The 17,371-nt window shown below is 30.8% G+C and overlaps 2 protein-coding genes across 2 annotated transcripts in view; one reads left to right on the top strand and one right to left on the bottom strand.

Moving 5' to 3' along the window:
• LOC105145114 (tektin-3) overlaps positions 1 to 8,848 on the bottom strand; it is a 158,984-nt gene extending 150,136 nt beyond the window's left edge. Inside the window, exons 1-2 of the mRNA XM_087414574.1 lie at positions 6,720 to 8,848; positions 6,356 to 6,398 (exon numbers count right to left, since the gene is read on the bottom strand). Coding sequence (XP_087270700.1) covers positions 6,356 to 6,398; positions 6,720 to 6,856 — 180 coding nt within the window. The 5' untranslated portion in view covers positions 6,857 to 8,848. The remainder of the gene's footprint in view (positions 1 to 6,355; positions 6,399 to 6,719) is intronic.
• LOC105145106 (GTP-binding protein Di-Ras2) overlaps positions 1 to 17,371 on the top strand; it is a 104,774-nt gene that overhangs the window by 65,481 nt on the left and 21,922 nt on the right. The gene's annotated exons all lie outside the window — the stretch shown is intronic.

Here is a 17,371-nt window from a genome sequence, read left to right on the forward strand (position 1 = left end):
TGTTGTTTGATTAAATACTTCGGAAGAACATTTTCTCTTTAATTAGCGCTCATTTTGCAATTCTACGTTTCAGCTATCGCTCAAATATGTCTCTCTGTGTTACTTCTCTTCATATTTTTTAAAAAGTTTTAATTAAACTTAAATAGTTTTAATTAAATTTAAGAAAGTGTGCTACGAAAGAGGATCCCGGTATCAAATATTAAAAAAAAAATATATTTCTGCAATCTCAATATTTTACGATTCAGTATCAAATGCCTCTTTAATATTACGCGTTGCTACTGCTTTTTTTTTTTCATCGTTACGTTATTATAACTACCGGCCAGCGTGAATAGCGAGCTCGTTTGTATTGAATAAATTAATTACGGTCAAGTGAACGGCAGCTCAGGCGAGAACATTTTCGATATTCTTGCGCCTGACCGAATCACCACTTCCTCGGTCATTTGTTTATTGCTTTTTTTGTCGTTAGAATTTATTCGTGAGTAAACGTCGCTTCGTTTAACGCGTCGGCTCAGTGGATCACCGACATTTTCCGTGTGTGAAACGAGAAAACTGAGTACATTCGCTTGGCATACGTGTGCATGAAATACTTGTCGGTATATTCATTCGGCCGTATTTTCTTTGACAGATATACCATCGATTTTCCGAAACTTTATGCGATGTCACCTTTGGATTCTTTCACGTTATAAACATGCCAATACAAGCAAAACTTGCAATTAAATATGTAATAAGATCTAATAAATTAATCCTCCGAAATAGGAGATTTATATTGTTTCTCTTTTCCATCATTTTGATTTAGCTAGCATCCTCTTATCTTAAAATTATCATGTTATCTGCCCTGAAGCCTCTTTTCGTTGAGGCTGTACTTCGGTTTTGATGAAATGTAACATTAAAGTTTTTGGAATCGCTAATTTCAAATCCGGACTCAAATTAAAAATTTTAAATGGCTGAATCAATATGGAGGATTGAAATTTTACGGAAATTTTTGCGAAAGCTTACATAAATTTTATATTACGAAATACTATTATAGGGTAACTCCGGTATATACGCCGCACCTATCAAAAACTTAATACTTAATTTATTAAGTATTATTTATTATGTTTATAGTAAATAAACTATATCAGTAAAAATTTTGTACTGTCTACTACTATGAAAAAAATATTAGAACATACGGAAAAAAATACAGCCGAAAACTTCTAATTCAGCAAATCTACAGTCAATGTTCTATGTTAAAATAGCAAAGTTGACATTAGCGATTTGTTAAACCATCAAATCTTCTTAGCTATCGATGTTGAATTCGCGTAGTAAATTATAGATTTGCTGTACCATCCAATTAATTTTTTTTCCGTGTGTATTAAAAAATAAACTTTTTGAAACCCTTGTATTTTTGCTGCATATCCCATAGGAGTGGGATATACGGCTACTCATGGGAGAGAGGGAGTACGGCTTATGAAAAATTTACGAATAATGCATATAAATGAAACATATAATGACACAATAACTTATAAAATATTTATAAAGTTTTATTAAGGAATAAGAATGGAATAAAAATTTAATAAGGAATAAAAAAAAAATATATATATATATATATATATATATAGTTATAAACTAAATATATATATATATATATATATATATATATTTAATTTGCTGTCTTGTATATTTCACCTGTTTGGGATATACATTTGGACATTTTTAGCAAGCGGGATTTATGCCCAAAGTATACAAAGTGCGCAAATTGAATTCAGTGCACTAAATGCAATAAACATTATATGAAATATGTACCTCATAAACCTTGTAATATATGTAAGAAGATTGTAATTATTATTTGAGGTACATATTTCATATAATGTGTTTATTGCATTTAGTGCACTGAATTCAATCTGCGCACTTTGTATACTTTGGGCATAAATCCCGCTTGCTAAAAATGCCGTATATCCCAAACAGCTGGAATATACAAGACAGCAAACTAAACAAAGAATACGAAAGCAAAGCACTTGTATTTTGCTATACAACATGCTTTACTATTCCATTATATGTATGTATCGAAATAATCACTCTTTTACATGCTCTACAGTAATCATTTTAGATTGTAGATTATAACTTATGATGGCGTTACTTACTATAGTGACACACAAATCGATTCAACTCATAATAATTTCATTAACATTAACAATAAGAAGTTAAACTCATAAGACAATATTAATATAACATAAAAGCATGTAACAGAATAGTTGCGGGAAAATTATCCCCACTCCTTCTACTTTTTCTGACTTCTGCGGCGTAAATCCCAGCGCGGCGTATTTGCTGGAGTTACCCTATATACATTTATTTAACGTACTCGTACCATCTATACTTATTGTGTGCTACCTACCCATAATACTGTTATACATACATTTATTTAACCTACCATCTATACTTACACTTGTTGTACCTACCCGTATTTTCATTTATTGCCTATTCGCGGATACCTATCTCCATCCGTATATTCCTATCTACATTACTTCAAATATGCAATAATACCACGAATATAATACTGTTAATGACTGCGTTCAGAGAAAGTATCTTTTCAACTGTTTAAGATTCTTCAATACGATTGGTTCTTGTTTTTAGTTCCTTATGGATTTCAATGTATAAACCAATCACATTGAAGAATTTTACAATAGTTGCAAAGATGCTTTCTCTGATGAACTCAGCTGATGCCAAACCATGTCGTAACACATACTGATAAATTCAGCGGGATAACCTAATTGCATACTAAATAAATAAGCAATAATAATAATTGAAACGGACTTTCAATCTTTAAAACACAAAAAAATTAACAAATGACAGGGCTAATGAGAATCAGCACGAATAATTAAGCCCAAGTTTTATAGACAATCTACAAAAGTTACGCTTGATTATTCACACTGGCTCTCATTAACTCTGTTGTTTATTGATTATTTTTGTATTTTAAATAAGCAATAATTAAAAAAATATAAGAACTCGCAATTTGCGAGCAAGTTACCCTCCCGAATTCAGTCTATATTTACATAATACTCTTTAAAAGCAAATTGGTGTTACACACCAACCTACTTTGTGTGAATACATCTTCTTTTTTCTCAGATTAAACTCACCTTCTGGCCAATATTTTAGCTTCATATGCTAGAGATTCGACAATAAGGAGAAATACTCCTTTTTACTGCTGATTAATATCGCCGGCAATAAGCGTAAGATTTTTAATCGCGCGATTTTTTCGCGCTTTTGTATAACGCGCGAAACACGAACGCGTCGCGAAGGGGCTATCATATTAATGAAATTAATTAAATATTAACATGAATAATTATCAATAATAATAATCATTCCATTAAGATACAGATAAATTTATTCTCTATCGCGTTTATTCGAAATTAAAAATACAAGTATTCGACTAAAATAAATATAAATTTAAAAAATCTTTATGTTAACAATGTTTTGATTTCGAGAGTCTCATATTATAAAATTAAATTAAATTTCTTAATAAAAACCTTACTAAAATTCAAGGCCCATGTACATATTTTTAACGATTCGAACGATTCGTTGCTGAATTTCATCTCAAAGCATGAGGAGATGAAAAATTCAAATGAATGATGCAAGATCCGAAAGGGATAATTTTTCCTCCCGCACACACAAAAGTGCGCAAGTAATAATTATTCTATGCAAGTAATAATAACTTATTAGAATTTAAATTATTAGAATTTTTTGTGTAATAAATTCATTTTTTGTATAACTTATTATTTCAAAATTAAGTACTTTAAGTAACGCAAAACTTTAAACGCGATTTTAAAATAATTACAATTTAATTAAAATTCTTTTATGTCTTGACAAAATATATACTGGATCTTACATCATATTACTATTTTACTGGTATAAAATCCAGTTACTACGCGTATGGATAAATTATAAAATCTTAGGCTAAAGTCGGTGCATTGAGATAAATAACAAAAATTAATAATCGTAAAAATGTCTTTTACAAAAAAGCGAGATTGATAAATAATTGTACGACAAATGCGCTACATTAAAATATTTGTTATTTCATTAATAACATGTAAATAAATACGAATAAGTGTATACAAATAAACAATACAAGGAATATCTTTGAAAACTGTATGTATTATACATATATGTATACATATATTGCTTTTCTCTGCAACCAACTTAAATAAAATTTAATTCTGTATGAATATTTGAGAATACATTGAGAAAAAAAGTTGCTATCAAAAAAGTGTTAGTTGATTCAACTAAATGTAACACAAACTGTCAAGCAAATATTTGTTAATTCAAACAAATAACATGTTTTAAATTACAAGATTTTGCTAATCTAAATATATACATATTTAAAATATTTGAAATATTTAACTAAGTAATCATTACGAACTGAACACATTTAATCAAGTTAACAACTTTTTTTCTCAGTGTAGGATAGGTAGAAAAAATAATAAAAAACGATACTTATTGTACTGTAACAAACACTGTTCTATATTATAATATCTATAAACAATAATTTCATTTACTCAATTATTTTTTATATATATTCTTTATATTTTATAATTCACTGTATTTTATTTATTTAAAAAATACGAACATTTTATTATCTTTTGTGTTTATTTTCAAGTGCGTTAAGACGTAATACAAGATATTTGATAATTCTGCTGACAACGCTCGTGATTAGGTACAGCAGATTAAACGGAGTCGAAAAGTTCTGTATCATTTTGCAATTTTCGCAATAGTTAACAAGATATTACTAACAATCGCTGAATATTACTTTTCAATAATCTTTTACTTAAATATTATCAACTTTACAGCAAGAGACAAAAATTGTTTATTTTCTTCTTATAAAGTTTTGAAAATTTTTTCAAAATTTTTTAATACTGTATTTTTTCACATGCTGGTAAAAATAGTTGCCAATAAAAAAATGCAGTATTAATTGATAAAAAAATTCTTAGCGTTCTATGAGAAAAAAATGAACAATTTTTATCTCTCGTTTTCTGTAAAATTGATAATATTTGAATGAAAAATTATTGAAGATAATATTCGACTAATATTCGGCAATATTTAGTAATTAATATCTTGTTACTATTGCAAAATGGTAGAGGATTTTTTTCGATTCTGTTTAATCCGCTCTATTTATCCACGAACAGCAGAATTATTAAACATCTTGTATATTTTAATGTAAAACGTATTTAAAAAAATGATTACATCGAATCAACCTATTCATTGTCATATTATTGAGATTGAATTATTTAGTATTAAAATCAAATTGAGCTTGAATTACGTACAGTTAAACTTGAATTACTTATTATTATGTATATATAATATAAGTATTCACATATAATATAAGTATTAACGTATGAATTTACAATTAATATACAAAATTTGAACCTTTAATAATTTTCTTCAGTGAATTAGTTCTACTTTACTGATTTAAATAAATACAATAAGATAAAAAGGCTCAATGAAATTAATAAATTGAATTGGAAGGGTCTACGAGTCAAACTGATTGATGCTAAATGTATATATTTTTATGAGAATAAACAATAATTAAATAACGTACGTTTCGACCCGTATTGGATCATTTCAATGTTCGAATAAAAACGTTATCCTAATCAATTTCTTACAATATAAATTTATATATATAAAATCGTCCCTAAGATGATAAATATGTGTAATAGTCCTTAAAATGTATTTTTTATGTATAGTTGTTTATGTCTGTTGCTTGCAATAGTTCATATGATTCAGGACTCAACTACTACCATCCATCCGTTCTACTATGAACTATTGCGAGGACAGGCATAAACAACTATGCGTAAGAAATGCGTTTTAGGAATTATTGTACATATTCATTAATGCGTTTTAGGGACGATAATATATAAATACACAATATAAATTTATATTGTGAGAAATTGATTCGGATAACTTTTTATTCACTGAAAATCCAATAGAAATCGAAACGTATGTTATTTAATTATACATTTAGCATAAACATCCAGCTTGGCTCGTAGTTCCTGCCAATTTAATTTATTATTTATTGTTTTAGTTAAATTAACGAGATATTGTGTGGTAACTTATAGAAAGGATTAAAAATAACAAACTGGGTGTAATGTAATATTATAAATTTAACAGTGCATGCACAGTAAATTCCACAATGAAAGTGCATCCAGAATTAAGTTTATCCTAATCTGTTACAACTTATCCATTTAAAGCAACGGATGTATGGAATGCTATACACATTTATCAGTTAATTTTTATTAAATTGATGTATATGCATCTAGATATATAGTATATTAATAAAACTACCATACATCCATTACTTCAACAAAAACATTAATTCATCACTCACCAACCGATACGCAACAGCGGAGTTACATCTTGCTACGATGATTCTGTAACAAAAAGAATATACAATTCAAATTAAAAAGAGCAAAAAGAATCAATCAATAATAAAAGAAATATTTAATGCAAAGTTCTCTTGAAAATAGTCATATAAATTTTTAAATATATAATTTCTATAAGCATTTTTTAATTCACCATTCAGTTATATTTATAAAAATAATTATACATTTTCTTAAAAATATGTGTATTTACAAAATTTCAAAATAATTTTAAAATATCCTTTTTTTCAATTATCATTTTTCAATAATTATTAAAATAAAACGACTCAAGATTAAACAGAAGATTTCTAATGAGCAAAAAATGATATTTACCGCAAGGTTGCTCCGTTGATGCCCGATGTCTCTCTCAGGCCTCCTCCTCCTCTCAGAATTGGGTTGACATCCTCTCGCACAGGACACTCGCGTAACACTCGCGAATAGTATACTATAAACGCGCGTGGACTATTCATTTATAAAGTCTTTCGCGCGACACTGCGGCACTCCACGTTTACAAAACCCATGATAAGATTACTATTTCGATCGGTGGAATCAACACCACACGTCGACAAGTACTTGCAAAACACGCGATGAATGCCGAACAAAGGTTAAGCCCCATACGAAAGAAGACGAAATCGATCGTATCGAGTCCGTCACCTCTGTTTTACGCAAAATCACGTTTAAAATTGACTCAGTCATACGCCCTAACTGCTAGTTCTAGTGGGACACAAGTGGTGCTGTACCTCGAGCGATTCCAAGAGACTGGTAGACGTGACGAGTTCCTCTAATAAGAGTAAAGTTGGTACCATCACCGATTGTCTAACAATCTAGACAATTCAGGAATGGGATCCAACTCCTCGGCACGAAGCTAGTTTTTTTTAAAAAAACTACTAGAGCTAGGCTCTGACCAAGTCAGATTAAACGTAATTTAGGCTGGTAGATAATGACAGAGAAATGAGCGCCCTGACCAGAGTTATACAACTCCTTTTTGAACGACTCACCAGGGCGGAATTCTATAACTCGTTATGCAATCGTTATGTGCTCATAACGACTGCATAACTCGAGTTATCGAATACAGGCCCAGAGAAGAATCCGAGTCGATCGATCGTTTCTTACCGCTAAGGGCTGAACTGTTGACCGACAGACAGAGCGCGTCCTCAATTAGCCGACAGCAACAGTAGTTGCTAAACCGCGCAAACACAGCACCACGAAGTGCGTGACATTACGCGGCCGGCATCACCTCGTGCCCGGGCACTAGGCGTGAGAGCGTTGCAGTGACCGTGGCCACCTAAGCAACGTCCCAAAGAGAGTTCCGCTTTCCTGTCGAAACGTCGCAGATATGATTTCATCGCCGAAATAGAATTCTATCAAATGGGTTTTGTTAAAAGTCCATTAGTCCGATAACTTTGACGGCACTCCCGAAGCAAACGCGCGACGCGACGAACCGGCTGCGGTTCATTCATTTTCAATTAAATCGGCGGACGAGGGTACGTTAGCTTCCCCATCGTTGGATTTTTATACGAAGAGAATGATTTTGCTTAATATCTAAAAATTTATTTAGACATATCATTCAGCTAGATCCGAAAATTTTTAAATACTTGAGAAAGACCATTCTTTTCGTATATATCCTCTGAGTACTGAGCCCTCTTACCACGTCAAGGTGTACCCGTAAGAGGGGAGATATCATTTGAAAACTGTAATATACAGTTATTATCTATATTACTATGCAATTATCGGTTGATTTTCAGAAAAATATCAAACATACGTCAATTCACCATTGTGAAATAAATTCAGAGTGGACAAAAGGGCTGAATCTCTCATTACGATGTCTGTAAGATCTGATTAGAGTCAATGGAATAAACTAGAGATTAATAGAAAAGAGAAATATTTTTTTTATGACAAATAGTTCCAAAGTTACGTTCAATTTTTTATACGAATCACGAAAGATGCACGAAAATGAAAAATTAATTAAATTATTAATTACACAAATTATATTAATTGTAAAAGTAGGAAATTGCGATATTTGCATGAGAGTATTAACGTTATTTTTTTATGACTCATATGATACTGTTCAAAGAATAATCGAGAGTTATACTCAAGCGAAACACACATACAAAAATGTTACATTAAACAAAAATAATTGTTGTCCGTAATTATCACGAAGTAATAATAAATTTTGTTTTTCTATCGCATTTTGATTCCAAATGATTGAACCATACGAAATATCTGTTCCGTGATATATGATTGTTATCTCAATTCTTTTATGAATAAATCGTGCGAGTTAGCAATTTAAAAAAATGTTCAGAAAATGTTCTTATATACACATAATAGTATAATAAAGGAAATCAATATAATTTTTATTGCATGTGAAGAGCATAAAAAACACATTATGTTCTTTAATTCGCCATTACGTTCGAATTAATCCGCTTTATCACGTATTATATAAAATATCTGCGATCACAAATATCTGATCACAACAAAACTTACAAAATAACGATGATATTACTTCAATAATGTAATTTATTAAAATATAAGTAAAGCTAGATAACTTTTAATGTGCATGTCGAGCATGAAAGGCTCTTTTGCAAGAAACAGCTTTGCTTTGTAGGTATCTATTAAAATACCGCGCACGCGCTTTCTTTCTGTTGATGCAGTTGATTCTATAACATCCTAATGCTTGAGAGAAGAAAAATAGAAGCAAGCGAAGCAACGCCTGAATTATTAAAAGAACATGAACTTAATGCGTAATTTGCAATCATATATATATATATATATATATATATATATATATATATAAAGAAGTTATATATTTCAATAAAATAATAAAAATAAACTGATGAGAGTTACATTTTTGACAAAATAGTTAAAGATGACTTTTGTAAATTCTGTGTAAGGGATAGATATTCTTCTTAAAATGATATTGCTATTTAACCATTTCTTTATCGGCCCCCAAGTTATGCAAGTTTTTTAAAAATATGTTCAAAGTTTTCCGAGATATTTGTCTTTTTTATAAGTTTGTCGGAACACAAAAACTTAGGAAATTAATATAATCTTCAAGTTTGAAAAAGTTGGATTATAAGAAGAAAACAGAGAAGTACATATTTTTAAATAAAATTTCTAACATGCGATATGCGTAGTTTGTTGCGAAAACAAGTTTTGTTTTTGAACCATATTTCGTTTAATCTTCAAATATTTGAAATTAGAAGAGTTCACATCGTTACTTTTGTCTAGAAATGTGGAAACAAACCAAAATTCGCGCTAACAGGCTACCATTGATAAATTCTGCTTTGCAATTGTATTCGAAACTAATTAGTACCTCATCTGTTAAAGCCGCGAAATCGTAATCTATCTCTTTTACAACTGAATTTCCCACTGCAACATATAGTATGTACGTGGGTGTACATACTATATACATATACAAGTACGTACATAAATACACACATACACACACACACACACACACACACTCATTCACTCACTCACTCACTTACTCACTCACTCACTCACTCACTCACTCACTCACTCACTCACTCATATATATATTTATTTATTTGGCATTTATTTATGTGTCTCTGGGATAGATCTCCGAGAGAGACAGAGAGAGAGAGAGAGAGAGAGAGAGAGAGAGAGAGAGAGAGAGAGAGAGAGAGAGAGAAAGAGGAAAGAAGAGGAAAGGAGCACGATAGAATCTCTCATTTATCAAACCGGCACAATTAAACGCTCCGTCAAAAGCCGACGATACCCATAACACCTTTCTTCCTTATGAACGCAACGCGTCGCACCTAATTAATGTTCGTCAAACGAAATTCCGGTCGGCGGAAATTCACGACACGCGTGCGAGATTTTTCGCTCACGTTTACAAGTGACGCGTTTCGTCGCACACAACGCATAATCGAATTGCACTACGTAATTTACGAGTGAGCGCTGAAAAAGACCTAAACTCTATTACGGATTACTATTGCATTTAATCTCCATTTTTAAAAATAAATATTCTTTTATTCTAATTTATTCTTTCTCTCAGAAGAGAGAGAGAGAGAAATTTTTATAAATATAAAATTTCAAATATTTGAAATAATTGTGAATAATCCATAATTATATTATACAATTATTCAATTTAAAACTAAGTCTCACTTATAATTTTCAAAGCAAATTTAAGAGAAATGTTCTAAATTAATTATAACACTCAATTTGACATTACTTATTACGATCGCACAACTGTATTACAGAAATGTAATAAAATGCGGGTTCGATGTCAATATGGAATACTTCAAAAATTTCTCTTTTTGCTGCAAGCGGTCGCATTCTGTTTCCCGCTTGTCAGCGACCGATAGGATAAATTAAATATTGACAGTCGCCAAAATGCAAAGCTAGAGATCCTGGCAGAGTCGAACGGTTCTAATTAAGACCTGTCTAGTAATCGCTTTGTTGACAAAAACCGATTGTTGGTAGTTGCACCTGCTTTCAATTAAAATCGCCACGAGTATTTCATTTACAAAGTAATTATTTGCACAGGCCTAATTTGTTGCGTTCGCGATTAAGCGAGATTAAAAATTAATTATTCATTTATTTACACGATTGAGATTGTGCTGAAAAATACGTTTAATATGCATCGATTTATTATTAAATTCAAAAAAAATTAATTCTTTGGATAAATTGCATAAGAATGCAATAAGTTCAAAAGAATGCAATTATATGTTCTTCCAGAAAAAGTACGAAAACTGTATATAAGTGCTTAGATATAGTGCAATAATTTAGAAGCATTTTGTATTAAAAAAATTTCTTTGTCTCTCTCTCTCTCTCTCTCTCTCTCTCTCTCTCTCTCTCTCTCTCTCTCTCTCTCTCTCTCTCTCCAATCTAAATAAAACGGATGTTTTATGAATTTGAAACATCTAGAATGATCTTTTCCTTTCTAGTCAGCTTTCTTTCCTTCTCGTAAAGGTTCGTGCACCGATAAGTCAAACCGTATATTTCGCACGATAAAATACAAAGTTGCTTCATGACTTGCACACCGTCAAGTTGAATCTGTGATAAGTAAGTTCCGAAACGTTTCAATCTACTATTCTTGCTTACGGCTCCATTAAGTCGCTGGAACGTCGATAGGAAATCACACGCGTTACTATAGGAATCGAATTTCGGAAACCTATTGAAACCTTCCTATATATAGTTACTTTATATAATTGATGATACGAATAGCGAACAGGTTTTTTCCGCAAAGAAGACTCCTGTTTTTGTAAGCAAAAGAAAAACAGAAATTTACTCTCAAAAATTTTGTTCCTATCTTTCAATGAAATAAATTTTACGTTACATTCCATAAAATTCGCATTTTTTAATATCATATTATATACAGTTATAATTAAAAAATAATTGAAACTTTCAATTTTCATATTTATCTCAGAGAGGGAGAGATGGAGGCAGGAAGAGAGAAAGAGAGAGGAGAGAGAAGAGAATTACATTGAATCTCAATCTCTCTCAAATTCGATTTCGCTCCGTTCCGTCTGTCATATATCCGAATTAATCGCAAAACAATTTAGCTCGAATTAATACCGATTCGTGCAACTCCAACGTTCTGTAACGTTCGAATATTCGATAATTAATAAAACACTAATTATCCTCCACCGAATCAGTGATATTAATATAGTGTCTAATAAGCAGTAATGCGTTATCAAAAGTGTAATGCATGTACATGTATGTGTATACACACATACATGTTTAATCGTTAAATCCACGCTAAGTTGAAGAGAGTACAATAGAACAAATAGAACGTGGAAAATCCGGGGAATGAAGTAACAACGGAGTCACGTATCTTTTAAATGATCCTCCAATTACTTTTACAGAAACTTTGAAGCCTCAGGTCTGTAGTTTCGATCGAATTTATTCGAGTGCGAAATACTTGTCCTACATACAGGATGATCCTAATACATTTAGCTAAACTTTATTATACACATACATTATTATACTGATTAAAAAGTATGTTTTAAGCATAAATCTGCACACATACTCTCTTTTTTTCTAAGTTTTAATTTATTAGAAATGCACATTTCTTATCATTATTCAATAACTATAATAAATAACATTTCATTATTTTGTTGTATAATGTTATATAATGTTTATATATATCTACAATTTATTCAAATGCTAAAATCTTTTCAATTTTCAATATTAGTTGCTTGGAAGAATTCCAAATTTATATTCAAAATTCTTTCATTAATTTAATTAGCAAAAAAAAATATATAGTAAAAAAACATAGTCAATTTTTTAGGAGCACTCTGCCACAAATTATGACAGAGTGTTATCAGTGAAAAAGCCTAGCAATTTAAGTGAAGTGCATGTTATATGTATAGATCAAGTATATGGAAGATTGTATAGCATGTACATTGTATCATATTTATATGATATAATATGTCATTTATTATTATAATGTAAATATATATTTATTTATTTTATTTGATGTTTAGTTTGCGATTTATCAACTAGTGGAGAATAATATGTGACTATTCGCGGCAAATCCGAACTCATATCTAAATATAAATTCAATCAAATATATATGCAAGTTCTGCTTTTATTTATATTTAAATTATAAGTACATATAACGCTAGCTTAATTTCTATTATTAGACAATTATAATATCTAAACATGCAAAATGAAACTACGCCTGCGAAGAAATTTGAACAAAGCGAAATAATAATTGTGAATATTAAATGATTGTCGATAGTGCTGAAGGATAATAACTGCTAATGTAAGGGAAGTGGTAATCTGATGCGAGAGTTCACAAAGTGCGCATAAGAATGACAGGTTTTACGATTCTATAAAATATTCATGGGATTCTGTGTTGGAAAATTGGGATTCATGAGTGACAGAAGTTGTGTTTGTATTTTGTTCCAATCGTGGCTAATATTCTGTAGTGAAAAAACGATGCATAATGCATCATGAACACATGTGAACGAACGAATACTTAAAAATAAATAGGTTATCATACAGTTTAATATAAGAACAAGTCTATACTTCAATTGTGACTTTCAAATAAGCAGGGCATTTTTCATTAGTCGAACGAAATCTGTTACCGAAAATATTTTTATAAACTTATTTTATTTATTTTTTATACTTTTAATTTTCTAAAAGAATGTTAAGATTCCGAAAAATGTTTTAAACATATTTTATTTCATGAAAAGATGGCAAATCAGATGTTAAAAATTGAATCAGTATAAGATGTGAAAAATCAGTAAAACGATAAACAAGATATTTTTGTATAAAAATCTCAATAGGTAAATCTGACGATGAGAGACGAGCAAAAACGTTGCGTAAATAAATAAAGTTCTCAAGCAGTCAGTACTTCAGTTGATCGAATAAATCCATTTTATTGATCATATGAAGTACATACGCGAAAGGCAAAATCTATATGCCTTCGACTGGATTTACAAATGTGAGACTCAGATTTACTACGAACGTTACATGTAATTCTTCAGCAGCTGATAAATTGTAGACTAAACGTCAGATGGAAAATTGCCTGCGATAAGCAACAACAGGATTAAAGAGGCTCGGAATATAAAAATGTTATAAGCAAAAAATTTGACCTTTCGAGGAGAACGGAGTTCAACGCTTTAATCAATAAAAATGCTATAAGACTTTAATGGATACAGACTATCATTATTAAGAAAGTTTTAGATTTAAATTCTGATGCACTTTTATTAATATCATAGGCAACGAAAATTCATTGCTAAAGAATTATTCTAAAGTTTATTATATACAAGATAAACAAATAATATATATTTCTGTCTCGAGCTAATCTAAGCCAACGTAGTTGCCGATAAAAAGCACAATCTATATATTCCGCGATTTACCGCTTACATATTTATAACTACTCCTTTCCAACATCGATTTAATGAAATTCCCGCGTTGCACAATCGGCCTGCAGCACTGCGAATCGATAGCACCGTCCTAAGCGTGCTTTGAAATATAACGATTTTACGTGACGGCGAACATTGCCTTCTCTTATATGCAAAAATCTTGCGACTACTCAATTTAACTTGGAAATATCGTACATCAACCTTAAAATCGTTGCTTTCAATTCTACAACAGATAGTTTATGCTTTCTTTATTGTAAAGAACTCGCAGAGGACTAATCCAAACAACGGATGTTTTCAGACAATCATCGTAGACAATCTAAACAGAGGTAATCCGTGAAATTGCTGCCTCTAGGATTATATCGGTAAAGGATCACTTTGCATGTGTATATAACTGTGTGTAACTGCCATGCATTTACCATACAGTATCTACAAAATAAATTCCAACCGAGAACTTATTATCGATTATTATACCTATAAAGTATATTATATAAACTTATAGAAGCTATTTAGACAGACTATTTATATAACCCGTATTCGCTCGACTTTAATGAACATTGTCCTATATTTCTTGTCTCGTCTAATATTTCTGAGTCGTGTAATTAAATGCAATTATTATTCAGTTACAGTTATTCAATGAAGTATAAGAAAATAATTGTACACAACAAAGTACAATTCGTTACAATCGTGCTTTTTTTATTTCAATTATATAAAACTAGACGTACGTATATATGTAGAATATATATATAGGTATTTCATAGGCATGTATAGTTTGGAGTAAAACATTGATAAAAGAATTTTATGCGGCTCAAAGGCTGAAGAAACCGCTTTGCAAGCTTGTTCGTGCTTTATAGTCCATCAACTTGTGCGTTATCTACACACGGGTCTGCCGGCAATGCGTTTGTAACGTATTCGTAAACCCGAAGACCGCCGTAATTACGCGCGCCACGTCGGAGGAGAGCGATCGGTACAGCTGCATACCGCATCTATACATACGTAATTCCGGAACATGCGCGCCGAATGGCACAAGCCGCACAGCGAAGCCGCAAACCGCGAAAATATGTCAGTCCCGATAATGAGCTTACGTCCTCCCTGCGCTGCGACCTAACATAATTTCCCAAACTCGATGGATAGCAGACTAACACCGCAGCAATATTATCTAATAGACTGGCGACTGACATTCATCAACGCTCGAAGGGAGATCATAGCATAGTTAACGTCGTCGTCGTTAACTACCTCGATTTGCATCTGTCCGTTTGACGTAACAATTTATGCGTCGTACTCATGATAAGACAAAGTTAATTGATACTTCTCGATCTGCTGGGATAATATATACAGAATTTTATTCTATTAATTAAATTTATCCTTCTAAGGAAAAGGAGATGAGAAGAGATGGGATACAAGTAAAAAATTTCAATTTTAATTTATCTTTCGCTTGGCACAATTAATCTTAAAATATTCTAGAATTTTGCAATTTTAATTTTTGTATCATCGCAAAATTACCTTATCACTAACGAGTTATGTAATTTGTCAATATTTCATTCCGCGTGAAAAAAATTGAAACAGACGTGCATCTAAAGAAAATATCTTGTTCAAATATATTAAATGTGTTTCAATAACTAGAACGAGAGATTGGAAGAGATGATATAACGTCCAATAATTTTAAATTACGCGTTCCTTTATTTCAACATAACATTTCGTTGCATTCTTTTATTTATTCGAACGTATCCCAGGGAATAGTTTTTTAGTTAGCCACGGAGTTATCTTGAATAAATACAAGGGAAAGAATATTAGAAAAGTTGCGACCATTTATAATCATCGATTTAAGTGTTCCTCGTCTCTGCGCCTCGTTCCGTCGTCTTCGTAATTACGTGCAGTCTTTTTCTTCTGATTTTTTTATAAAGTATAAAGTCTTACATTTCCAGAACGTCGCAGTCGCGTATGCGGATGAAGTTTTTGAGAAGATAATGTTCTGTGGATACGCCAGAAGACGCTCTTTTGCTCCAAGAAAGGAATTCTCAAAAAATTTAGCGAAATTAAATCCACGACGGAGAGATGTAAAAAATACTCTTGCTTTTCATTACATTATAATAGCGTTTATGCTCGCTTAAACGATCGGAAAATCTATTCTGCACAAAATAGCTACTATCAGCTTCACATACAATGTTACTTCGAATATAAAAGATATACGAACGATTCAAATAATTTTAAATATGTATCGGAGATATAAGATCATTATATTGATAATATCGATATTCTATGAATATGTTCACAATTAATTATTTGATTACTTAAAATTGTTTAAGTAAATTGTCAGTAATTAATGATGTATTAATTGTATAATAATTGTATAATAAGAAAAATTATTTTTATTATTTGTAAACATATAAAAATTAAAAGAAATGTGATATTTGTCTTTCTTATCAATATACGGTATTTCTTTTAAAAAACATATATATTAACCATCTGAAATAAATAATAAAAAAATATACGAATATTTTTATAACGCGTTGTGATTAAATTTAGCAATTATAATATAACATTCGAAGATATTCTTTTTAAAAATATATATTTATAGGAAAAGGTGAGAGAAAAGATGTTTTAACAAAGCTCTCACGAAACCTGATCCCACTGTGGATTTTTCGGAATAAACATCTCCCTTCTCATGAAAATAACAGAGCATTAATACAAACAAACGAGACGTATAAAAGAAAGACAAAAGATCACATTGATTTTACACGTGTATTTCCTTATTTTTTTCTTTAGCATTCTTAATACTAAAATAAAAGTGAATCAACTTCCGCTAGTATTTTTCTCTCATATTAATTTTTTATGCAGAATTTCGGTTACGAGAGAAAAATTAAAAGGCAAACCGAGTTTTATTACGGTTTTTTCTCATCAATTAATCGAAAACATTTGATAATCGTAATCATTTCCATTTTATTTTCTACAAGCGATTGTCATTGCTTAAAAGATTACATAAACAAGGCATTGAATATTTGCAAAATTTAACGCTGACGATATTTTATTGCGCAGCGTTTCATTACATCGAAACAAACATATCCGATAATCGGTCTTATTGCAAGTTGAATCGAGTTTAATGCGTGTCACTGTAATTTGATGAGAGAAAGAAAAAACTTTGTTAAG

Source organism: Acromyrmex echinatior, chromosome 16 (assembly GCF_024713525.1).
Source record: "Acromyrmex echinatior isolate Ae372 chromosome 16, ASM2471352v2, whole genome shotgun sequence".
Classification (NCBI taxonomy): domain Eukaryota; kingdom Metazoa; phylum Arthropoda; class Insecta; order Hymenoptera; family Formicidae; genus Acromyrmex; species Acromyrmex echinatior.